Source organism: Sceloporus undulatus, chromosome 1 (genome assembly GCF_019175285.1).
Source record: "Sceloporus undulatus isolate JIND9_A2432 ecotype Alabama chromosome 1, SceUnd_v1.1, whole genome shotgun sequence".
Lineage (NCBI taxonomy): Eukaryota > Metazoa > Chordata > Lepidosauria > Squamata > Phrynosomatidae > Sceloporus > Sceloporus undulatus.
In genome coordinates, this window is record NC_056522.1 from 37,720 (window position 1) to 62,681 (window position 24,962).

A 24,962-nucleotide genomic window follows, 5' to 3' on the forward strand; every position below is an offset into this window, starting at 1 on the left:
ACTCAGTGTTTACTTTAACCGCATTAAACTACGTACACATAAATGCACTTAGGCTGTGCATAAGATATGGTAATTTGAAGGTACTGTTTTAATTTTGCTAGTAATTTACGTCACGACTCTTGCCACGACATTCAGCAGTATATGAGAATTACGACTGTTGAGTAACATGAGTACAAAAAACGTTTCATGGGGTTCTGTAGAGTGTGAGGAAGAGGTCAATGGGGGTGGGACCAATGCGCCTCCTTGTCAGTGCTTCTGGACAAGGACCCAATGGTGGCCAGCCGCCTGCTTTAACGCTTGAGGGGCATGCTGTCTCCTGGCTGGTGAGTGCAGGGGGGCCATTTTGTCTCGGAGGCCTGGCCTCCCTTCTTCCCACCCCAGGGCTGCCCCTTCTCTCCCAGGGACCAAGGCCTATGGGGGCCACTTAGGCACCTGCAGAAGCGTGAGGAAAGGGCTGGGGCTCCATTGTTGCTGTGAGCCTCCAAGTCCTTTCCAAGTCATAGCAACCCCATCTCACTGTTCTCTTAGCAGTGAGAGTGGCACTTGCAAAGGTGAGTTTCGCTGGCTGAGCAGAGATTCAAACCCAAACCTCTACACTCAAAGCACAGCACCATGCTTTTCTAGCCAGGGGCCTCATGGGCCCCATACCCACTGCTCCTCCCCATTGCCCCTTTCACACACCCCCCCCCAATTCCTCCAGGGGACTGTTGACTAAATGCAGCCCCCTCCTTCTGGGACTGCGAGGCTTGGTACTGTGTCCCTCCCTCCCCCTCCCACCACAGAGACCCCACAGAAGAGGGCCATCTTCTCGTTCAGCCAAGGAGCTGCCAGCCCTTACATCGCATGTCAAGAAGGTCAGCCCCCCTGAGAACAATCAGTGGGGGGTGAGAGAGGGGCATAGGATTTATCACACGGGAGGAATGTCTCTTAATTTCAAATGAAAAGAAAGTGGGGCCAGAACGCATTCACGTGAATTTGCTAGTTCAGCCAATTTACATGAATGCGAACTGTGTTCAAACTGACTTCTCACTGCCTGAAAATGGCTTGCCATTGCCTGAAATTGCGTGTGATCCCCTCTCACGCGGTAACGTGAAACCCCATGATTACGTTCGGACTGACTTCCCATTGCCCAAAATTGCGTGTGGTAGTCTATCACGCAATAACGTGAAACCCCATGATTGCATTCGGATTGCCATTGGATCACACTTCCAATTTCCCTTGTCTGATAAACTCCCTAGTCAGACGAGCCCCAGCCCCACCGCTCCCTCCATACTGAGAAATGAGCCCCCACCCGAGGGGTCAGGGGCAAGCTAGGGGCTACTGGTGGGAAGAAGCAGAGAACCAGTAGCCAATGGTAACAAAATAGACATTTACTAATAAGTTACAAAAATACACAGCAAGTGTTGCAAATACTGCAGGCAGGTTTCCTCCTCCACCGCCATTGCGTCCTCCTCTCCTCTCCTGGGGAGCTCCAATTGTGGCCTTGCCGGCCGCCAGAGAGAGCTCTGGGTGGGGGGTGGTACTGCTTCATCAGCCCTCCCTCTTTGGGGGAGGCCCCCAAGGGCCCACTGTGTGTGGATGGAGGAGAGGAGAGGGGTTGTGGCCCAGCAGAGCTCCCTTTGGACCCGGGGTCTGCTCCCACCCTTTGCCTGCTAGTGGCCGCTTCTGGCCGCCGGGTAGCGCAGCTTGGCTTCCTGCAGGAAGTTCTTGAAGGCTGGCTCCTCACGGCTCCCCTCAGTTACTGGAGCAGGAGAGAAAGTGGGGAGGACATGGTGGGTTCCTCAAGGAGGCCCCACAGGGCTGCCCCATCCACATCCATGGGGCAAGGGACTCTGGCTCCTCCTGAGCCAGGAAGGACAACTAAGGCGGTGGGATTCATTTCAGGCAACGTCTCCTGTGTGAACATGGGGAAGACCCACAACTTACCTTCATGGTCAATGTCATCCGTGTCACTGTCTTGGCCTTCCTCCTGCTCATCTCCTTCCTCCAACATGCCCCGCGTCAGGATGAGGCCTGAAGGGCCGAGGGGCAATTCTGCCGCCGAACCTAAAGACAAAGGCCCCAGAGGCTGACCAGCTCACCTTGGCCACAGCCCCCAAAGATAAGGCCTGGCCTCCAGGGCTCCTCTGGCCTCCCTCCCTCCCTCCCTCCCTGCAGAGCCTGTGCCCACAGCAGTGGGCCCCACAGTCTCGGCCCCATTGCCTACCGCTCTCCACATCCACAGGGGGGGCGGCCATATCTCTCCGCAGGCGCCCGAGTTGCTCCCGCTGCTGCTGGCTCTGGGCCTGTTCCTGCCAAGAAAGAAAGTCTGTCCCAGTTAGCTGCCCCTCCAAGAGCTGTGCATCATCAAGACTAGCATGACCGACTGGCAAAAGCTCCAGCCAAGGGTAGAGAGGGAGAGTGGCCCAGGGCCTCCACTCACAATTCCCCCCACATGCCATAGTTGGGCTTTGACGACTGGCGGGGAGCAGACGGACCGCTGTAAGCCCCAGGGATCTCCCACCGCAATCCACACAGAGCTGGGCACTTCTCCTCCGCCAAAGCCTACAGAAGCTGCAGCTCCAACCTCCATCACAAGGAGCACCAAGCCTTCGAAACTGGCATCTAGCAGGGAGAAAGCCAGCTTGGCCATCCCAGCACAGCGTCTCCTCAGGTGCTGCTTACCAGTTTCTTCCGCAGCCGTTCATACTCTGGGCGATACTCTCTGGAAGGGAAAAGAGAGGGACCACGGGAGAAAGAAGAAAGGGGTTCAGTGCATTTCTTCACAATCACCAGACAGACAACTGTGGGCAGCACTCCAGAAAGGCGCACACAAGCAGAGTGAGAGAGGGGCTGAGGCCCACATGTCCAGGTCTCCCATCCCTGTTCTTGGGTATCCTCAGTTTGAAGCTGTGCCAAGACTGCGAGGGAACCTGGCCCTCTTCCACTCTGCCCGCCCCACAGCACCAAAGGAGGCTGTGCTATGGGATCCCCTCTCAGCATGAGTCTTCCTCTGTTCACAGCCCAAGATCTGGCCCAGATAAGCCACCAGAACCAGCAGGAACCAGCAACCTCCCCACCCCAAGACGGCACGCAGCCTCTCCTGAATGTCAGGGGCACCCGACTGGGGCAGAGGCTCAGGTGGGCTGTCACACCCCCCCCCCCCAAAGAGGCCCTCACCTTTCATATTCATCAACTGCTTGGGACACGAGCTCAAAGAATTCGTCCAGGCCAGTTCCCTGGACAGCAGAGACCCCCACCACCTGCAAGACAACCAAGGGCCTTTCTCATTGCAAGGGAGGGAACTGGAGGCAAGACTGACAGACCCTCCGGAGAAGGCCTTCCCTACCATCATCACAGTGTCTCCTCTCCTTGCCATGTATTCATATCTAAGGTGGGGAGCACGGGCCATAGAAGAGGGCCATACTGCAAGTCCAACCGACATAAGGAACAAAGCCCCCCATCCACCCTACCACCCCCAGAAGTCCCCAGGTATGAACAAGGGCTCTTTTCAAAGCATGTCCATGGGACTTCTGGGGGCTTCCCTTGGCTTGGCACGGCCTGGCAAAGCAGGAGCTCACTGCCAGAAGTGCCCTTTGCCAGCCTGGACAGTGTGCCACTGCAGGCCTGAGGGAAGCAGACCTGGCCTGCCTCAAAGTATTTAATGTGTGCCAAAGAGGGGGCCAACCCCCAGGTGCCCCTTCCCCCTAGGAATCCCCCACCCTCCAAGCCTCCCACTCTGAAGGACCGAAGGAACTTGTCAATGGCCCAGAGGAGGGGGGGCACAAGAGCCAAGCTCAGACATCCCTTTTACAGGGAGAAGAGAGCAGGCAAGTCAAAAGCCAGGTGCTAAACCAGGAGACAAGAAGCAGAGCGGAGTGCCCCCAGCCACCAAGCCAGGAGGGGAGGGGGCAACAGAGAAAGGAGCCCCCACCTTGAGCGACCCATAGAACTCATCCAGAACGAGACTCATGGAGCGCGTCAGGTTGCTGGCGTAGGTGGACTCCTGGCTGAGGGCCTCTTGGAAGGCCTCAAAGTCCTGCATCCACTCCACGGCAAAGCGGTGCTCAATGATGTCCGTCTGCATTAGGAAGCAGAGAGGAATAGCGGGGCACGAGGTGGGTGCCAGCCCTGGGCAAGGACTACTGTGGGGTCAGTGGGTCATACAGGCATTCCCTCCCTTGCCCTCCTCCCCACTCCCCATATTATGCAAGACTTCAGAGGAGGAGGAGAGGAGAAAATGTGGGGCTCAGCCAAGAGCAGGGAAAGGACTGGAGAGCAGAGGAAGAGCAGGCTGGGCTTAAAGGTGGATCCCGATCAGAAAGGGCCAGAGCTGGTGGGCTGGGAGCATCCACTCACCTTGTTCATGGCCACAATGAATGGGAGCTTCGTTTTGTAGAGGATACTGGGGAAAGAACCAAAGGGGGCTCATGTTTGAAAATGCCAGCATTCTCATCCCTCTCCAGCACTCAATGGGGCTTCAATGGGAAAGCTTTTGCTCCTACCATCCTCTGAGAAGCAGGGTCAAAAATCCCTTTTGCAACCAAGTAAACAGATGAAGTGATCCAGGCATACTTCTTTTGAGAAGTTTCTCTCACACAGAGCTCTCCTTCTCAGTCACATTCCTCTTCTTCCTCATTCTCTACCATGATGAGGAGTTAACCGTCTTAAGCTTTTTCTTTTTCTTAGTCTGTTCATTAGCTATTTAGGATGCTCACTCTACATGCAGATGTAAATTCAAAGCTATTAGCAAATTTCTCATTAATCTGAAAGGTATCATGGTGAAACTGCTGAAGTACTCCAAGGAAGGAGGTCTTTAAACAGAGACTGGATGGCCATGGGTCATCTATGCTTTGATTCAGAGTTCCTGCATGGCAGAAGGGGGTTAGACTGGATAAGAGCCCTTGGGATCTCTTCCAACTCTAGGATTCTATGACTTACATTCATTGAGATTAACAAGGTGTTCCTCTACTATCTCTTTACTTATTCTGTGCTGAAATTCCCCTATTCTGTCCTCTGCTCCATTATCTTCAGGTTGAGCCCCTTTGCCTTTTCTGAGAAGACGGAGGCAAAGAAGGTCTTGAGTAATTCTGCCTTTTCTCTGTCTTCTCTTAGCATTTTGCCATCTTCTCCATTCAGTGAACCTACCGTTTCCTTCTTCTTCCTTTGGCTGCGGACATATCCAAAAAAGCCCTTTTTATTGTCCTTAACCTCTCTAGCAAGACTGAGTTCATTCTGCGCTTTAGCTTTTCTGACTTTACCCTACAAATGCCTGCTATTTCTTTGAATTCCTCTTTGGTGATTTCCCCCTTTTTCCATTTCTTATAGCATCTTCCGTTTCAAACTCATCTCCGTTGGAAGTTCCTTAGTCATCCATCCTGGTTTCTTGAGACACCTCCCGTTTTTCTTTCTCACTGGAGCTGTTTCAAATTGTGCCTTCAGTATCTCCCTTTTGAGAAAGTCCCATCCGTCCTGAACTCCTTTATCTTTTAGTATTTCTGACCATGGAATCGCCCTCAATCCGCTCTCCTAAACTCTAGGATGCGTGTCTGACTCTGCCTAGCTTCTCCTTTCCATTGTATAACAAACTCCAGGAGAACATGGTCACTTCCACCTGAGGATCCCACCACTTGCCCCCCATTAACCAAGTCATCCTTGTTGGTTAGGATCAGATCTAAAATAGCTGACCCCCTTGTTGCCTCTTCCACCTTTTGGACCATGAAATTGTCTTCCAGGCAAGTGAGGAATTTGCTAGACCTTGTGGATTTGGCTGAGTTTGACTTCCAGCAAATATCAGGATAGTTGAAGTCACCCATCACTACTACATCTCTCTTTTCTGAATCTATGGGTCATCTGTTCTCGAAAGATATCATCCAATTCCTCAGTCTGACTTGGGGGTCTGTAGTAGACTCCCACCGTAACATCCTTGTTGTTTCCCTCCCCTTTGATTCTTATCCAGATGCTCTCCACCTGGCTTCCAGGATTTAAGTCTTGGATGTCTTCCAGGCCTCACATGGAATACTGTGTCCAGTTCTGGGCACAATTCAAAAAGGATGTTCACAACCTGGAGCGTGTCCAAAGGAGTGCCACCAAAATGATGAAGGGCCTGGAAACCATGGCCAGCCTTGTCATTTGCTATCAAGTTGACATGAACATATGGTAACTCTTTGAATGAGACCTCTGGGATATTCAGACCTCAGCTGTTCTACTCAGGTCTTGCAAATGCAACTGCAGCCAGGCTGACCTCCCCCCAAAAAGAGAGAAGTAAGGACAGCAAATCCCCCCACCTACACATCCCCAGGCCTCTTACCTGCAGGCATACAGCATGTTGGACATGAAGGTGACTGGGCTAGTGCTGCGAGATGTGTCCATCACGTAAACCACCACGGAGGGGAAGGAGGAGGCCTGAGGAGGCACAAGGCAGCAGCGTTAGAGAAATGGGATGAGCTGCCCCAAGCTTCCTCAGCACTTAGCCCAGCTAAGCAGAGGAGGCTGAATAGCTGGCCCTCCTTTGTTCACTCACTCACCAAGGCTTCTGTAATGATGGTACCTGAGGCAGACCAGGTGAACACCTCAATTTGTCCAGGTGTGTCAATCAGGACGTATCTGCAAGAGAAGGTGTTCCTCATGCTCTGGGCCTTCGGACACAAAGGCCAAGAGGAGGACCAGGCCCAGCTGGGTCAGGGCTACAGCTACTTTCTTCCCTCGCGAGCAAGAGCCATCACTTCTTTAACCAGCTTCAAAACGGAGTTGAAGACCATCCTGTTCAGGGAAGCCTTCCCAGGCATTGCATAACTGTCACTTGCTATTTGATGTTCTTTTGTTGCCTGTTTTATTGAATCATTTCCTGTATTGCCATGTACTTTACATGTATTATCCTACTAGAGAGGCCCCTTCCCCACCATCTTTCCCTTCTCCTTCTGTGTCATGTCTTTCTAGATTGTAAGCCTGAGGGCAGGGAACCGTCCAGTTAAAAAGATTGTATGTACAGCGCTGTGTAAATGTACAGCGCTTTATAAATAAAGGTTAATCATCATCATCATCATCATCATCATCATCATAATACCTGGGCAAGAGCCACCATCTTCAAGAAACAGAGTCACAGCTAGGCACGCTCCTCTGTCTTGAACAGCTGCTTCCCCAGTCTCCCAGCCAGACAGCTGGGCAGGGCCTTTCCCACCAGGCGCTCCTGGCCAGGGAGCCATGCATCCTTTCTACCTGATTCACCCTTACTATGATTCTATACTTCTTGCTCCAGGCTGAAGGCCTTTTGACTCCTTTGGTCTGGCAGCTATTTCAGCAAATTATTCTGGCAACTGTTTGCTCCATAATTTCTAATTTGTTTGGTATCATTAGTCAAGATGCTTCATCCTTGTTTCATGTTTTCCATTAAATTGCTCTTCTAATTATTTATTGATCATCTCCAAGCAACTATGGCTGCCTTGAGTGTTAACCTGGAGAAATGAGACGGCAAACATTTCTGACTCATACCCAACGAAGGCAGAAATGGGCCACCCAAAGTCATCTACTTTAGGCAGAAGAGACAGATGAGTGTGGCTGCTCCCAAGAGACCTCCCACCCATCATCCCCACCCCAGGAAAGTATTTAGTTTCTCACTGACTCACTGGGACGCAGTCTGTCGTTTTTCAATAAACTTCATCACCTGGCAAGAACAAAATAGAGAGAAACATCATCATCATCATCAGCAGCAGCAGCTATTTCAGCAAAGTCAGGAATCCTCAGCACTATCAAATTATTATGGCATACTTGCAAATTCAAGGAGGTTAAAAATGCCTCGCCAAGGGCTGCACCCAAGACCCCTCCCCACCTCCCAAAGTGACTATGCTGCAGGAATCAACCGGAGAGACGGTCAAAGAAGTCAGCTAAGCACTACATACCTGATCAAACCTTGTAGCAAAGAGGTTGAGGGAAGTCACAATGCCTCCATTTGGGCCCAGCCCATATCTAGATAATGTTCAGGAAAGCACCACCGAATGTACACAGAAGTGAGGAAGGGAGCCGCTTTCAAGGGCTCCTAGATACAGAGGGATCCAGAACAGCCACAGAGCTGACCCAGTGAGGCAGCTGCTTCCCAGGCCAAATGGTTTGGAAAAGACCTGAGAACGGCTGCTGGCACTTGTCAAGGGCACCCTGCAGAAAGAGCCAGTTTGGATGCTCTGGGTTCAGGAAAGAAACCATCAGGACCATTTCACAAAGGAGTTGTAATAAGCTCCCTTAGGAGGACCAGTCATATAACACCTGTTTTGAAAGATCTCCATTGGCTGCCCGTTCGCTTCCGAGCGCAATACAAGGTGTTGGATATAACCTATAAAGCCCTAAATGGCTTGGGCCCAGGGTACTTGGAGGACTGCCTCTCCTCATACAATCCGCCCCACACTCTCAGGTCGGGCGGGAAACATCTCCTGAGAATTCCAGATGCACGCTATAATGCAACTCGGAGGGCATTTTCCATCTTAGCCCCACAACTCTGGAACACCTTGCCACTTCCCTTGAAGCTTTTAACAGGACCTTGAAGACCTTCCTCTTCCGCCAGGCTTTTCCCCCATGATCCTTTTTTTTTTTTTTGACTGATTCTTTCCCCCCTTTTTAGTGATGTTTAGGCAGTTTATCTTGTCACTTGTGATCTTATTGTACTGCCATCTGTTTGTATTGGGGTTTTATGATGTTTTAACTGTTTTATACTGTATAATTGGGGGGTTGGAGGGGCTTTGTTGTTTTACACTGTTTTTATATTTTCTGTTCACCGCAATGATCTCCAAGGAATAGCGGCATAAAAATAAGAATTAAAAAAGTTAATAGTAAGCGTTACACGACGTGGAGCTATTTCAGTCAGAACAAAGATGACGTGTACCAAAGTCTGAAATTATACACGTCATGGAACAGTACTTCCCCCACTGACATAAACCCAAAGGAGCCACTAAGGCGAACGGTGGGCAGTTTGGGAGGCAACAGAGGTGGCCTTTCCTCCCCCGGCGCACTGCCTAATTATGGAGTTTGTTTTGTGGGACGTGATGATTAGCTGGGATCCCCTCATGATGAAACTGGGCAAAACCAAACAGAGAATATACGCAGGTCTTTGTACGGAAATTGAACAAGCCTCTTCCAAGATGTTTCAGCTCTGTGTTCCTGCATGGCAGAAGCAGGTTGGAGTAGTAGATGGTCCTTGCGGTCCCTAGGGTTACAGGCAGAAAGGTAAGAGCCCCATAAGCAAGGAGGTGGCAAACTGCGCCAAGAGACGCCACACTCTTTTGAAGCAAGCATTCACCGCTTCGTGAAGGCGCCCAAAGGCCCACCCTCAGGGGCCGCACGGGAAGCCTGTTGTCCAGGGATCCTCCCAGGCTCCATTCTCACAGCTCCTGGGCATCTGGGGACCAGGGCCACCCAGGCTAGCCTTCCAGCTGCCCATCATGCCAAGCAAGCCTGTTGTTGAGCCAACGGCGGCTGCTGGGAAAGGGAAAGACAGCCAATTCCCCCAGAGCCCTTCCCAAGACCAAGCCTCCATTTCTCCCCCAGCCCTGATGCGCTCTTCCAGCGCCCCACTGCCCACAACAACAGCCCTCCAGAAATGGCTGCCTCCGGGAAGGATACTGCTTCATGACTTCTTTGTACTTCACTGTGTCCCGAATATCTATGGAAAGAAGAAGGGAGACGTGAGTCGAGGGTTTCCTAAGCAGAGCTCCCACAGCCATTGGACACAGCTGCTAAAGGAGGCGCATGCTTTGCGCGCGATGACTTAAAACAATGTGCCTTTGCGCTTAACATTTTGCATGCGTGGCCAGTTTGTGTGTGCCTCTTCTTCCCATGAGGAGGCCTGGAGGGGCCGGGAAGGGCCTCCTAGCGCTTCTTTGCCAGGGAGGCCTGGAGGGGCCCTCGGCTGCGGCTGAGACGGATCCAGGCGGGGGCTTGACTCCTTTTACTCCATGCTTTCGTGTCGGTTGGGTTTGTTTGATCGCTGCTGGCTTTGCCCACAGTAAAACCCAACCACTGGAAGTCAAAACCCCAAACCTTAGAGTGAAATAAATGCCTGCAATCTGTGCCTGGAGAGAATGGCAAGCCTTCCTTTCACTCTAAGCTCAGAAGAGATGCTGAGGGAGGGAGGGAGAGGCACTGCTGCCGAGAAGGCGGCCGTCTCGGCCCTCTGTCCCGCCTTGCCCGGGCCGAGGGAAGGGGAAGGGCGGGGAGGCGCACCGATGTTGGCCGGGAAGGGCAGCTGGCGCACGGCCGGGTCCAGGTTGATGAGGTACGGCGGCGGGGAGCGGCTGCTCTGCTGCAGGTGGGCCGCCAGGCGCTGCGAGAGAGACAGAGAGAGAGAGAGAGAGCGGAGAAGGGCCGCCGCGTCAGCCGAGAAGGAGCGAAGGGAGGAACGGAGCCCCCCGGCCCCGGCCCCGGCCCCGGCCCCCACCTGCACGAGGGCCGTCTTCCCGGAGCCAGCCATGCCCAGCACCAGGAGGCACGCGGGGGGACGAGGAGGAGGAGAGCGGGCGCAAGACGCCGCAGGCTCAGCCGCTGCAGCCGCCATCTTGACGCCTCGCCCCCCTTCCGCTTCCGGAGCAGAGGGCGCTCCGTCTGACGCAGGAAAGAGCCCTTCCGGGCCACAGAGAGAGGGCGGGGCTCCTGGGCGCCCCCGTTGCATGCCGGGAGTCGCAGTTCCGCTTCCGCTGGCGAGGCCAGGCCCTAGAGCGGCGCCTCCCTGGACCATAGAGCGCTCCTTCCGCCAGCGGCACCAGCAGCTTCCGGCGGCGGCGAAGGGCGGCGGCGGCAGCGGCGGGAAGATGCGGGGCCGCGGAGGGAGGCTGGCCGGGCCTTTCCGGGTGGACGCGGCGGCGGCGGCAACGGCAACCGCAACCGGAGGCTCGACCGGCCCTCCTCCTCCTCCTCCGCGGGCTCCTCGGAGCGAGCCCCCGCCGCAGCGCCGCAGAGCCAGGGCAGACCCCTCTGGACGCTCTCCCCCGGAGCTGGCCAGCGCCAATGCCAAAGCCAGCGCCAAAGCCGCCTGGCCGGGCCCCGAAGAGGAGGAGGAGGAGGCGGCGAAGGCGAAAGCGGGACCAGGTGGGCGATGGCGATGGCGGCCGGAGGAAGGAGCAGCGCAGGGAGGGAGGCCCCTTTGTCTTGAGAAGGCGCTCCGGCGGCGGGAACGGCCCTCGGAGGAGAAGGAGCCCCTTCCCTGCCTTGGGCCAAGGGCTCCGGCCCCTGGGGAGCTGGCTCTGTGGGCCGCCTGAGGGAGGCCTTGGCGGGAGGCGGCCCTGCGCTGGGCCCGGGCTGACCAGCCTCTCACCCCAGGCCTCCCTTCTCTCTCCTTCAGCCAAGCAGCTGCAAGCGAGGAGGAGGAAGAGGAGGAGGCCTCCTCTGAAGCCCAAGGGCAGCAGTCACCGGAAGAGGGACCCGCTCCCATACGCCTCAGGTAAGGAGGCAGCTCCGCTTGGAGGCCTGGGTCCCAGTCCTGGCAAGAGCCCCGCCGGAGGGGGCTGTCCTGCGGAGGCCCAGCAGGAGGAGCAGCAGGCAGGCCCTGCGGTGGCCACTTGCTGCTTGGCCTGGCTGTGCTGCCTTCCTCCTCCTCCTCTTTTGTGGGTCGTTTCCTCCATCGCTTCCCAGGGCTTTAAATCCCGCAAAGCCTTTCCCGGACAGGAAGCAATTGGTCCAAGCTTCCAGTTGCCTTTCCCCAAAAGTAGGCACCCCATCTAAGATAGCCCCATGCGCTCTCTCTCTCTCTCTCTCTCTCGCATGCGCATGACCCTGCTGTATCCTCTGGCAGGAAGCCTGGAGGAGCAGTGGCACCTGGCCATCCTGGACAAAGGCCGGGTCACCTGCCCCGTCTGCAGAGTCGCCACGAGGAAGACAGTGGAAGGGCTGAAGAAGCACATGGCAAACTGCCAGCAGGTGAGGCAGGAGGCGGGGGTCCCGCAGGTCCTGGTGGGGAGGCCAGAGCGGGAGCCCTGAGGCTGGGTCCGGCCCTCGGCCCTTCGCTCCGGCCATCTCCTCCCCACCAGCAGGGACCCAGGGCACTCAGTGGTCAGCGGGGAGAGGGAGCTAATGGGTTCTGCACATCATCACTGCAGAAGGCGCAAGGGAGCTGCCTGAGCTGACATTTGTCTGTCAGAGCAGCAAAGTTATAGCCCTCACCAACTGACTGGAAACCGGGTGAAATCAGCAGAGCTCAGAGCAACTGGGATTTGGGTCGTCTAGGCAAAATACATGAGACATTTCTACGACTGATCCGTGAGCCAATGGCATGGAAAGCGTTCAGTAAAAGGCCAGGGAAAATTAAAGCAGGGCTCTGGGAAATAACAGGCCGTGTAGACGTGGCTGAAATGCAGGCCTATGGACTCAATCTGTGCTTTGCATAGATCAATAGGAACCCTTTTCAAGGTAACATTGCTGCTCACATGGGACAATGCAGCTCTTGTGGCTCATTCAAAGGATGGAGTTTGTCTGCCTCATTTCAAAATGTCGTGACCATTGGTGCAGCGGACGTGGTTTGCTTGGGCTTCTCAGGGGCTTTAGACAAAGACACTTTCAAGGTGCAGGGGAAAGGGGAGACACCCTCGCAGGCCATGGAGAGTAGGTGAAGGCTGAGGATAAGCAGTCGGCACTCGCCGCAGAGAAACGGCAGCTAGATATCTCCAAGGATTTGTACTGAGATTGGTGCTTATTGATTGCTGACCCAAACCGAGGGGAGAGCAGCAAGGCCAGGAGTCTCTGGAGATAAGGAAAGGCCTTGTCCCTTTCTGCCACCATGCAGTCTGTCACCTTCACCAACTTTGGGGAAGAGAGTGGCCTCCCCAGTGCTCTGCCCGACCCACATGGGCCTTTGTGAGAGAGAGCCCAGGGAGAGCGGGAAGCGGCCAGTTTATTTGTGGGGGGTGATGGAGGGGGCTCTTATGGAGAAGAAAACCCAACCAAGAAGGGCAGCCTGACTGCTCCCTCTGGACGCATCCTGTCCTTTATTCTCCTAGGAGATGTTCACCTGTCACCACTGTGGGAAGCAGCTGCGCTCTCTGGCAGGAATGAAGTACCATCTCATGGCAGACCACAACACCCTGGTAAGGCAGGCCCTGTGAACCAACAGGAGCCCCAGGAAGGCTTCCTGAGACGGGCACGGTTCCCCACTCCCCTTTTGCTAGACCCTCCTTTCTCAGTCTTTCAACCCTTGAAGTAATGCTCGGCGAGAAAATGATTATATCCAGCACATCTTTTTCAGACAGGGTTTCTCATCAAACTGGCCAAGGAAATCCTACTTGAGAAATGCTGCTTTAGACAGTGGGATAGATGGTTCTTTATCAGCTAAGCTGCTGCTGTTGCTGTTTGGAGGTCCCTCTTATCATCCTCTAGTTAGCTGAGCTCTCAGGTCATGATGAGTGTTAGAGTTCAGACAGATCTATCACAAACACTCCATCTAGGCACCTGGGCGTTTAATATGGTAGAATTCACAGGCAGTAGTGTCTTAATGATCTTTTAGGTCATTTTATTAAATGTATAGCAACTGTATATGTGTGTGCGTACACACACACACACACACAGGCATAGATGTATGTTTATGTGTATGTATGAAACAACAACAAAATATATATGCACATGCACACACACAGAGGCACAGACATATATATGCGCACGCAGAGTACTCCTCTTGGGGAAGAATGTAGATTTCTCACTGTCTAGGGATACAACATACATACGGAATGTATATTTCATGTAAGGCATCCCATGTCTTATGTTGTATTGGCACCTTAGCAAACGTATCTTATGAGCGTCCTATATATGCTTTAAACTTGGAAAGACTAACAACACAGTCATCTCTTTGTAAAAAATGCTTCATGTCATCTGCTCTTCAGCAGGCATCTCTGTTCACTGATGCGCAGAGAAACCTAAATCAGAGATGGGGGAGATCCCCAAGGGCCACCCAGTCCAGCCCCCTTCTGCCATGCAGGAAGACACAAGTCAAAGCACCCCTTACAGATGGCCATTCAGCCTCTCTTTAGAAACAACCTCCAAAGAAGGCGATTCCACCAAAATCTCCGAGGAAGGAGTGTGTTCCGCTGCCAAACGGCTCTTACTGTCAGGAAGTTGCCCCTAATGTTTAGAATAGATGGAGTAATCTTTATCTCACCGTCTTTCCAAAGAAAACTTCTTTGGAGGGAGGAGGAAGATGGTCTTTGAGAGAGACTCAGCATGTCCCTATGTCACATGGTTAGTTTGAGCTAAAGAGGACAGTTTGCATGCAGGAAATCCCTATCTATCTAAGGAGAGGGAACGAGAATGAAAACATCTCCCAACAATAAGCTTAGACTTGCTTAATTCCTTAATATTCAGGCTCAAATTTTACAAAAGCATGGCAAAATAGCATTTGGCCTCCAATTTTGCACAAATTTCAGGGTGCCCACATTAAATCCTGGGGTGGCAAGTCCTCTGGAAGCCTGATGCGATCCTCCAAGGGGCCTCCTGTCCCAGCTTCGTCTCCCCAGGTGTATGCTGGGTCAGGAACTGGTCTCCGCTTGCTGGAGTGGCCCCTTGACTACTGGCACCGGGTCGCTCTGGCTGGGCAAGGTCTTGGTCATCCATTGCCCTTCCCGTCCCACTTGGCCTGAGCCAACCCTGCTCTCTAAGCCTTGTCTCCTCTGGTTCTGCTTGGGACCAAGGACCCTGCCCAGCCGCTCTCTCCTCTGCTTCCGTGCAGCTGACAGGGAAAGACAAAGGGCCACAGGACAAGCAGAGCGAGCGTGAACGCCTGAGGCAAGTGCTTAAGCGCCTGGGCAAGCTCAGGTGTACCAGAGAGGTAAGTCTTTCCAGCAGCCACCCGCCTTCAGGTTCTTGCGCCATGACTAGCTTGGCAAGAGCAGACTTCCTCCTTGCAGGAGGAGAATTGGGTGGGGGATGTCCATGGCCAGAATGTGCCCTCCCCCCGCTTGGTGGACATGGGAGAAGGCAATACCCGCCCGGGGGAGGGGGCTTCTGCATACTCCTGGGCAGGGTTGAAGGGGGGCTGCCTGGCCAGCCTGCCTTTATTCCCCCGGCCCCCTTTATCCTCTCAAGACCCCAGAGCCATCCTCTCCTTTCCCTGCCTCCACAGGGCTGCACAGGCAGCTTCACCAGCATCGTGGGGTATCTCTACCACACGCAGAAGTGTGGGAAGGCAGCGTCTGAGCTGGAGACACTGGTCTTACGGTGCCCGCACTGCGGCAAAGCCTACCGGTCCAGGGCTGGCCTTGTTTACCACATGAAGTCTGAACATGGACCAGTGAGTTGGGGGAGCCGAGCAAGGAACGTGGGATTGCTCCTTGCCCTGTCATTCCCCAGCCAAAAATGTCCCAGGGGTGGGGGGGCAGCTCCCTGAAACGGCTTGGGAAAAGCAAGCCACCCCCGGCCACCCACTGCTTTGCTCCTGCTGCCTGAGCCTGGCCTTGCGGTGCCCAGAAGGAGTGTCACTCTGCCATCCCCTCTTGCCAGGCCCCCTTTCTCCACAAAGACGTCCCGGCAGGGCCCCCAAAGGACACTTGTGGAGAAGCAAACGGTGGGCGCCGGCTCCAGAGGAAGTCTGCAAAGGTGGCTGCCTACTACCTGCATGAACTGGCCCACGTGGAACTGGCCAAGGAGTGGCCCAAGAGGAAGGTCCTCCAGGATCTCGTCCCCGATGACCGGAAGGTAGGGGGCCACTTAGGGAGGCAAGCAGTTGAGACCTCCTCGTGTGTAGGGAGCTGAGCAAGCAGGAATGGGGTAGGGGCAGGCTGTCTCCCATCTGGAGCCCCACGGAGCTGCTGGGGGCTGAGTAGCAATGGCTGCTGAATTGCTCTGGTGGCTGTGGGGTGGCAGTCATTTCTGGTCTGGGCGTTTCCCATCCATTGCTGTCTTTTCCCTCCCACGCAGCTGAAGTACACCCGCCCAGGGCTGCCCGCTGTGAGCCAGGAGGTGCTCTGCAAGTGGAGAGCCGAGATCAAGGCATACCAGCAGGTCCAGTGCCCCAACCAGGTATTCCCAGAGGGACAGGAGACCGAGACCTGAAAAGGCCGGGAGCAGGGGCTGGCTGGCTGCTATTAACGAGGGCCAACCCTTCCTTTCCATGACATCCCTTGGCAGCAGTCTCTGAGGACCCTGCTCCTGCTGGATAGGGCAATGAAGGGGCACTTTGCCCTCTCCCCTGGGCAGGTGGGCTCGCTTGCCTCCTCCTGAAGGTGCCAGGAAGCAGGTGGGGTTCAGCCTGTTCCTCCCCAGAGCAGGCCCCTGCCTCCCATTCTGCCAAGGGCCTAAAAGAGGTTCTGCAGAGGCTTCTCGGAGGTCACTGATGGCTTTCATTCCCCACCCACCCATCTCTCTCTTCCCCAGGGCTGCACCTGTGTCTACAGCAGTGTCTCAGGCCTCAAGGCCCACCTGGGCAGTTGCACCCTGGTAAGTGGCTGAAGAGCCAGGACAAGTGCCCATGCGGAGGGCGGGCAACGGGGGCATGTAGGGGGTTCACTGCCAGCCCCTCTGTCCCACAATAGTCCCACCACCCCCACAGCTCTCTTCCTCTCTCCGGATGGATGCTTTCTAGCCTGGGCTAGGGAACTCCTTCAATAGGGAAGTGAGGTTCAGTGGTGAGTGAAGGAGGGGTGGCCTCCTTTCCTTGTCATTATGGAGGAGTTTGGGTGAAATGTGCCCCTCTCCTGCCCCGCAGGGTGAGTTTGTGGCTGGGAAGTACCGGTGCCGGCTGTGCACAAAAGAGTTTGTGTCGGAGAGCGGAGTCAAGTATCACATCAATGCTGTCCATGCCGAGGTGAGCCTCCTTCCTTGCTTCCAGGGGTGGGCTTGGGGGGGGGTCTTCCCTTCCTTCATTCAGCAGTCTGTTGCCTCAGCTACACTGAGCCTCCTCTCCTCCATCTCCTCAGGACTGGTTTGAGGTCAGCACCACTGGCTCCAAGCGCTTGACCAAGAAGGCCAGGCCTCAGCCACAGCCGGAGGAAGCAACCAGGGCCATGCAGCAACAGCATTGGCGGAAGAAGGCCCTGGCCAGCCGCCGGAAGAGAAGGCTGCCGCCGCCTCCTCCTCCTCCTCCTCCTCCCAGCGCCATCTGTCCCAAAAGGCCTCCTCGTCTGGGCCCAGACCCAAGCCAGCACACAGGCACCAAGGCCTGTCGCTCTCGGGTGCCAGACAGCGAAAGCTGGAGCTCTGGGGAGGAGGCAGCAGTGAGCCCCCCACCAATGAAGCCAAGCCACAAGCGAAGGAGGAAATAGTGGACAGACGGACGGACAGACCTTGCTTTCTGCTTGGGACTTCTGGCTCTGGGAGCCTCTGCTGGCACTGGGGCACTGTCCTGGGCAGACATGCCTTGTGGCCTGGCCTGCCATTCCTTTGTGGATGGTTGGAGGCCTCTCTCCCTCCTGCTTGGAAGTGGGGGCAGACTCCCTTGGATCACCAGCGGACCCTCCACAGCCTGGCCCTGATCCCCCCACTTCCCTTGGCCTTGCCCTGTGACTGGGAGGGAGGGGGTTGTCTGCTTTGGCTGCAGCCGCCATGTCTTACAATGAAGCACAGAAGCTCTGGGCTGCCAGTGCTGGCAGAAGGGAAGGCGGGTGGCACTGGGTGCGAAAGACTGCCACACTCTGCAGCCCACTGACAATAAATGGCTGGCTGTCACTCAGTGGAGTCTTTTTTTTCGGGGGGGGGGGAGACTGAGCCCTGCAGCCTCCTGGATGGCTTCCTTCCCTTGCCCTTCTGCCTTCCAGCTGCCTACTCAATAAAGGGAGGGGGGTGCCAGAAGAAGCCCTATGCCTGTTGACCAGAATCGGATGGCAGCTGCTGCCCCCAGCCCCTTTGCCTTGTTCTCTTCACAGTGGCTGCCGGCAGGGGGCCTGGAGGGGTGGGTGGGAGACCCTTCTGAGCGGGGCCCCTGAGGACCTCCACCTGTGCCTTGAACCAAGGGGCTGACCCCCCCCTCGGGGCTCAAGGGGCCTGGGGCTGATGGGGGCGGCAGTGGGGCCCTCGGTGGGGGTCTGGGGGGAGCTGCTGGCCCTGGCCCTTTCTGGAGCCAGCGGGGGTCAGGCCTTGTCCTTGGGGGGCTTCGCTCTGTGTGCCTTTTCCATGCCTTGAGAACAGTGTCTCTGTGTGCCCCCCCCCCCCCGCTCCATGATGGGGTCTCAGGGATGGAAGCCGTAAGGCTAAAGACAGGGAGATCAGCAGAGTGACTGAGTCAGCATAGGTTTTAATAGGCCATCTCTCCGGGCGAGGGGCTGGGGCCTTCCCTCCTCTCCGGCCTGGCGCTGACGTCACAGTGGGGCCGGCGGGGGCGTGGCGGCGAGGGCGAGGCCTCTGCTGACCTGCTGGGAGCAGGAGGCCATAAGGAAAGAGGCAGCCATGCCCCGGCCTCCGCCTCCGCCGGCCCCGGCCTCCTCCTCCCTCCCCGCGGCTCCGGCGGTGGCCCGGGGGAGCGGGGCGGTGCTGGAGCTGCCGCTGCTGGACCCGCTGCTGATGGGCCCGGGGCCCCGCGAGGCCCTGGAGAGCCACGTCCGCAGGAAGCGCCTGCAGCTGCTCTGGGGCCTCCCGGCGCCGGTGCGGAGCTCGCTGGAGAGCTGGTCCCCGGTGCTGCCAGGCTTCCTGGCCTGCACCGCGCTCCAGCAGGAGCCCCCGGGAGCCCTGTCCACCAGGCCCCTCTTCCGGGCCGAGCGCCGCCGCAGCCTGGAGCGGCATCTGAGGGAGAAGCTGGTCCACCGCAAGTGGGGGCTCCCCCGGGGGGTCCAGGCCGCCCTCCGGCTCCCGGAGCCCCGCCGCCCGCAGAAGGAGGAGGCCGACGGAGCCCCGGCTGAAGACAACGGCGCCGAGGGAGAGGAGGCCGGAGGGAAGAGCCAGCCGCCCCGACGGCCCCCGCCCAGCCGCCCTCCTCCTCCCACGCCGCCCGGCCCTAGCTGCCGCCCGAGAGGAGCTCGAGCGGGAGGAGGAGGAGGAAAGGAACGCGGCCCCGGCACCAAGGAAGAGCCGCCCAAGAGCCCTGCTTTGGCCCACCGGCGCCGCCCCAGGCCACAGCCCCGTCCCCCGAGGAGGACGCCAGCCCCGGAGGAGGAAGAGGCCGAGGAGGGCGTCCCCGCCTCCCCCGAGGATCCAGCCCCGGCGCCGGCACCCCTTCGGCCGGCCAGTTCCCCGGGAGGCGCCGCCAGGAGGCCGCAGAGCCAGGGCGGGGGGCCTCCGGCGGGAAGGCGGCCATCGCCTCGGGGTCCCACCTCGCTCTCCGCCGGAGAGGCCCCGTGTTCCTGCGGGGGAACCCCAGGAGGGACCCCGCCGCCCGCCCTCCTTCCCGGGACCGAGGCCCCTCTGGCGCAGCAGCAGCCGCCCTTGAGCCGCCGGTGGGCCGACTCCGGGGGCGAGGGTCCCGAGGCCCCTCCGCTGCTGCCGGGCGAAGACCAGCGCCGCTACTTCGAGCTCCATCTGCGGGAGAAGCTGCTGCACCAGCGCTGGGGCCCACCCCGGAGGGTCCGGGACTCGCTGGCCCGATGCTCCCCCGAGGCCGCCCCGGCGAGGCCCCGCAGCCCCGCCGCCAAGTGAGCCAGGGACCGGAGGAGGGCCGGCAGCCAAGAAGAAGGGGCCCCCCGACGGACCCTGGACTCCTACCGAAATACAGAGGCCTTGGCCGCAGCCACGAAGGGCTCCGAGTCAGTGCCGTCTTTTTTGCGACGCTCCCCCCCCCCCCCCCGGGATCGGAGCGAGGGAGAGAAGGAGGCCCGGGGGAGGGGCGGGCGCCCCAGGCAGGGCTGGGCCAGAGGAGGGAGGGAGGGAGGGAAGCCTGCTCCCCGGCAACGCTCCCGCCCCGCTTCCTCCGGCGCTTTGGACTCCCAGCACCCCGGGACCTTGGGCTGGGGCTGCTGGGCCTTGTGGTCTGAGCCGCCTGGAGGGCTCTTCGTCCCTCCTGCCCCGCCTGGCAAAGGGGCCAAACTGCTGAGCCGTGCTTTACGAAAGGTTTGCTTGAAACGACTTTGGAAGGACGGCGGAGCCCACAATGTGGCCCACCCTCCCGATGGCCGCCGGGAAGCGTCTCTGCTCGAGTCCGTCCTCGGGCAGCAAGAGGTCGAGGGGGTCGGGGGCTGGCGGTGCCGAAAGGGGAAGGGCTCCCCTGGGGGCTGGAGGGGGAAAGAGTCCCCCGTCTGTCGGAAGACTGGAGCCTTTCCATGGGGGGGGGCTGAGGGGGCCTTTGCTGGCCTGGAGGCGCCTCCTGCCCCCTCCCCCAGGAAAAGGGGCAGCCCCGAACCCTCCGACGCCCCCCTCCCTCCGAGGATTGGGACCGAAGAGCCCCCCCCCTCTCCGCTCTTCCTTAAAGGGCCACGGAGAGGGGTTTTTAGGCCCCCAGGGAGCCCTCTGCCAAGGATGGAGGGTTGGGGAGGGGGCTGTGGGAGTTCCCTATTTTCGGTGGCTGCCTTTGCCATACAATAAAGCCAGCCTTAAGAAAGGAGACCCCCCCCCCGTTTTGCCCCAGAGGCTCAGGATGCGCGCGGAGGGGGGGCGACCCCCCGGGAGGAACTCCCTGACACCAGAAGCCCCACCCCCCAAAAAAACCGGGGGCCGGGGCCCGAAAAGTTTTGGGGTTGGGGGGGGGGGGGTGGCTCTGCTGAAGGCAAAGCCAGCCAGTGCGCTCAAAGCCGCGCCGAGTGCGGAGGAGGCGAACCGGAACCGGAGCAGGTCCTGGGAGAGCGCCCTTCCGTCCCTCCAGATGCTCTGGCCAACTGACCAATGGCGCCGCCCACGGAGCCCCCCTCCGGCCCTCCCTCACCGGCTCCGGACGCCGGGCACCGAGGCCCCCCGGGGCTCACCCTCCGCCGCCGCCGGGCCAAATCCCGGAGGAAGCCCTCCTCCCTCCGCAGCCGCCCGACCCTTTCCTCCAGGAGGGCCTTCCGCGCCTCCAGCTCCCGCGCCCTCCGGACCAGGCGCTCCAGCTCCCGCCGCAGCTCCCGGTTCTCCCGCCGCAGGGACCGGCCGCCATCCTCCGGCCACCGGGCCGCCTCGGCCTCCTCGTCGCCCTCCGGTGCCGGGGTCCGCTCCCTCGAGGCCCACCGCCCCCGACGGAGGCGCTCCATGGCCCGGCGCCGGTGCTGCTGCTGGGCGGCGTCCAATTCCCGTCGGAGCTCCCGGAGGCGTCGCTCCTGCTCCTCCCGCAGCGCCCGGGTCCCGCTCAGCGCCTCCATCTGGGCCTCCAGCCGGGACAAGGCTGCCTCCCGGCGGAGCAGAGCCTCCCGCAGCGCCGCCTCCGCCTCCCGCGCCCGGCCCTCCGCCTCCCGCTGCTCCCGACGGAGCCGCTCCAGCCGCTCCCGGTTCGCTTCCGCCGCCGAGACAACGGCTCCCCGGCGCCGCTCGGCCGTCTTGGCCACGAAGGCCCGGCTCTGGGCGCGCAGCTCCTCCGCCTCCCGCTCCAGGAAGTCCCGCTGGGCCCCGAGCGCCGCCCGCCGCCGGAGCAGGCCCTCCGCCTCCTGGCAAAGCCTCCGGTGAAGGCGCCGCTGCTCCTCCTCCGGCGCCCCTCCGGGATCCCCCTCCTCCTCCTCGGGGGTCTGGGTCTGGGATGGAGGCCCCCAGGACGACGCCTTCCTCGGCTCCTCGTCCTTCATGGCCAGAGAGAGGCTGGATCGGAGGGAGGAAGGGCGGAGGGGCCGCGGGGTCATTCGGCGGGACCCCAGGGAGCCCTCCCTCCGGCGGAGCGGCCTTCGGGCCTGTCTCCCTCCCTCCCTCCCTCCCTTCCCGGTTAGGATTCCCGCTTTTTCCAGCCCCGAGGGAGGCCAAAGGGTCGCGGCTCCCCATGGGGGGGGGACCAGCCCCTCCGGCCGCCGCCCCACCGCTCAAGGGCCGCCAGGAGGACGAGGACGGAGGGGAGCAGGGAGAGTTTGCCCCGCAGATGCCCGCGGGAAGCAGCCCCTTCCCCGGATCCGGTGTCCCCCGGGGGCGCCTCACCTGCCTTTGTCCCAGCGAAGAGCTCCAGGAGTTCGGCCCAAGGAGGAGGACGGGGGTGGTCTCTCGCTTGGCCCGCCCCTCCCTCTCCCGGATCTTTGCGGGGAGGAGGAGGAGGAGGAGGGTCGCCCGGGGGCGGGGGCGCAGTCCTCCGGTCCAGTGGCCCCACGGACCCCTCTCCCTCTCCGACGGCCAGGGCAGCGCAGGGGGTCCTTCTCTCGAAGCCTGGGCCCGGTGTGGGGCTCACGCAGCGGGGGCCTCCTGGGAGCTGAGTCGCCCGAAGGTTCGGTGGAGGGGGACCCTCAAAGCGGCCCTTCGGCGCGTCTCTGTTGCCTGGCGACGGGGGAGGGGCCGGACAGCAGGAGAAGCTCCTCCCCGCCCCTCCCTCTGAGGCCCCCGGAAGACCCTCCCCCTTTGTCCCTCCCTCCCTCCCTCGCGGTCCCAGGTGCTCCGCTTTCGGGGCTCCGGAAGGGCGCGGAACCGGACCCCATCCCCGAGCCCCCCTTTCCCGCCCCCTTCCAACCCCCCCCCCCAGAGAGAGAGGGGGCGGCCCTGTCCGGGAGATGCAAGGCCTCCAGGGGGCCCTGGGGAGGGGCGTCTCAGCCGAGGGGGCTGAGGGCACTAGACCCTTTCTCTGGCGGTGGGTTCCGCAACTGGATGCCCGTCCTGCCTGCCTGCCTCCACGGGAAGAGAAGGGAAGGGGGCAGGCCTTTCTCCCCCTCCCCAACAGACCTGGCTCCCCGAGGCTCCCTCCCGACCCCGCTGGGGCCTAACCCTGAGGGGAGCGCCCTCGGAGACCCTTCCTCTGCCGGCTTGGGCCTCGGAGGAGCCCCCGCCCCCTCTCCGCCAGACCGAGGCTGCCCCTCCCTCTCTGGCCTTTGGCCTGGAGGGGCCCCGGGAGCTGCTGGGCCGGTGGGGGGAATTCCTGGAGCAGCAGAAGGGGCCCAGGGATCGTGTGGGGAAGGCCGGGCCTGGGGTCTTGGCCCCCGTCTCCTTTTCTGGGGCTGGGGGGGGGGGTCTCCTGTGTCGCTGGGGCTCCTCCCTTCGCTGCGCGGGATCCGGGGGAGGGGAGGGGTAGCCCTGCCCCCAGACTCACCGGGAGGAAAGGGTCAGGTCACACTGAGGGGGCCTCCCCAGGCCTTTGGTCAAAAGAACTGGGCCGGAAGAGGAGACCGAGGCAGCAGGGGACAGGGAAGCCTCCTTTATGGCGAGGAAGGGTCCCCGAGAGAGAGGAAGAGGAGCAACGCCCTTCGCCCCCAAAGCGACGCCTGTCTCGGCCGCAGGGACGTAGCTAGGATTTTAGGAAGGGGGGGGGTCCAGACTAAGTGCCACCATTATAATGGGGTTTGAGTGCGGCAGTGCAGCAGCACACACCATTCATTTTTCTAATGGAGGGGGGGTCCGGACCCCCAGATCCCCCCCCCTTGGGCCAACCCCCTTGGCCCAAGAGCCCCTTCCCTTCCCCCCCCTCGCCCCCCGGGGAAGGCCCCCCGGGGGGCTCTTCCTTGGCCTTTGCCCAATGGCCAGCGCAGCCTGAATGCTTTCTCCCCCCGCCCACAGGGAGGGCAGGAAGTGACGTCTTCGGGACCCCCCCCCCCGCCCAGAGGACCAAAGAGGTGACCGGCGGCGCCCCCTTCGCCTCCGACCTCGGCCGGGCTCCTTCTGGGCCTTGACCCGCCCGGGACTCGGCTCTCCCAAGACCCTCTCCGGCCTCAGCCAGGGAGCCCCAGAAGAGAAAGAAGCCGGGAGCCCCGGCGGGGAGGGCAAGGGGCGAGGATGGGGGTCCCAGGAGGAAGGGCGGGGATGGGCTGGGGGTCTCCTGCCAGGAAGCCAGGGCTCTTTCTCTCTCCGCTTGGGGGCATTGCCTTGCCGGACCCCAAAGCTGCCAGGGTCGGAGGCCATTCCCAAGGCCTTGAGCGAGTCCCCGGCCGAAGGGGGGCCGGGGGCCTTTCTATGGGGCTCAGCATGACCCCCCCCCCCCCCCGCCCCGGGAGGGAAGGGAAGGGAAGGCAGGCCCAGGCCCTTTCAGCCCTTCCCCTCCTGCTTTTGGGGGAACGCCAGCCTCACACCCCTGCAGACCCCCCCCCATGCCTTGCTTTCTTAGGGCAAGTTGGGCCTAGATGGGGAGGGAGAAATGGGCTCCAGTCATCCTGGCTCAAGGCTATGGAAGTCTGGGGATTGGAGTTCCAACTCCCAGACTTCCATAGTCTTGAGCCAGACAAGAGTTAAAGCGGTGCCAGACCAGGTTGTTTCTCCAGTGTGGATGCAGCCATAGATGCAAGCAGGGATGCAACCCTCACTTGTTCCAGCTCCAGCTTCTGCCATTCAGGAAGAGGCCAGCAAGGCCCTCCTCGCCTCTTGGCTGCCCCACAGCGCTCTCCCTCCACAGCTGGCCTTTCAATCCAGGGCTCCCTGCCCCAGTCCTGGTGTTGCATGTTATTCTTGTATCCTTGTTGTTCGCCTCCTGGAGTCCCGAGATTGGGAGATAGGCCAAAGGATCCAAGGAAACAAAGACCCCAAAAAGGGCCCTGATCCAGACTAATCAAAGCATTCCTGATGCATGACCAACCAGCCTCTATTTAAAGACCTCCAAAAAGGGAGACTCCATCACTTTCAAGGAAGTGTCCTTACCCTTACTCTCAGGAAGTCCCTCCGAACGTTGAGCTGGAATCTCTTTTCCTGGAGTTTGCATCCATTGCTCCATTGTGTCTTATTCTCTGGAGCAGCAGAAAAGAAGCTTGCTCCTGTTGGGAAACCACTGCCTTCTCTCTGCCCCTCCTCAGATAGATAGGATTTCCTGCATGCATCTCTACTGTCTTCTGTCTCTACTTGCATGCCATTTGGTCCTGCTAAATTCCAGGGGCAATCAATACCTTTGTAAGTCGGTAAACAGATCATGGGATCTAAGTAACTTCCTTAGGAAGTCCTCTCACACAATAAATCTCTCCTGCTTCCCTTCGCTCTCTCCATCGCCAAGCATTGCTCTCTCAACTTCCCTCCAGAAGACGGTGAGAGACAAACGCCTCCCTTCACCTGAACTATTCGCTAGACAGCTGAGGATGCAGCTTCCATGT

General features: G+C 59.2%; 3 protein-coding genes across 4 annotated transcripts; 2 read left to right on the forward strand and 1 right to left on the reverse strand.

The window, feature by feature from the left end:
• Nucleotides 1–1,352: 1,352 nt before the first annotated feature.
• Nucleotides 1,353–22,194, reverse strand: GPN1 (GPN-loop GTPase 1). 2 transcript variants are annotated; one of them, XM_042471942.1, is made up of 15 exons: nt 21,892–22,194; nt 21,307–21,564; nt 20,763–20,968; nt 9,589–9,628; nt 7,878–7,944; nt 7,605–7,642; nt 6,507–6,585; nt 6,290–6,384; nt 4,339–4,384; nt 3,914–4,060; nt 3,160–3,242; nt 2,665–2,704; nt 2,207–2,291; nt 1,927–2,046; nt 1,353–1,741 (listed from the first exon to the last, which is right to left on the reverse strand). In XM_042471942.1, exons 2-15 carry the CDS (start codon nt 21,549–21,551, stop codon nt 1,653–1,655), a joined length of 1,380 nt encoding a protein of 459 aa, XP_042327876.1. In that variant the 5' UTR covers nt 21,552–21,564; nt 21,892–22,194; the 3' UTR covers nt 1,353–1,652. The 2 variants fall into 2 exon arrangements, with proteins under 2 accessions (XP_042327876.1, XP_042327869.1); XM_042471935.1 differs by lacking the exons at nt 20,763–20,968; nt 21,307–21,564; nt 21,892–22,194 and adding exons at nt 10,189–10,288; nt 10,403–10,611.
• On the forward strand, nt 10,679–17,604 carry ZNF512 (zinc finger protein 512; the record flags this gene model as incomplete). Its single annotated transcript, XM_042471825.1, has 11 exons — nt 10,679–11,049; nt 11,303–11,401; nt 11,753–11,877; nt 12,954–13,040; nt 14,634–14,770; nt 15,065–15,232; nt 15,442–15,636; nt 15,859–15,960; nt 16,315–16,377; nt 16,646–16,744; nt 16,857–17,604. Coding segments are annotated over 11 exons (1,791 nt in total), but the record flags the coding sequence as incomplete, so codon positions are not given.
• Nucleotides 18,196–19,618, forward strand: LOC121932887 (formin-like protein 20). Its single transcript, XM_042471957.1, has one exon. It carries the CDS (start codon nt 18,322–18,324, stop codon nt 19,501–19,503), a length of 1,182 nt encoding a protein of 393 aa, XP_042327891.1. The 5' UTR covers nt 18,196–18,321; the 3' UTR covers nt 19,504–19,618.
• Nucleotides 22,195–24,962: the final 2,768 nt, after the last annotated feature.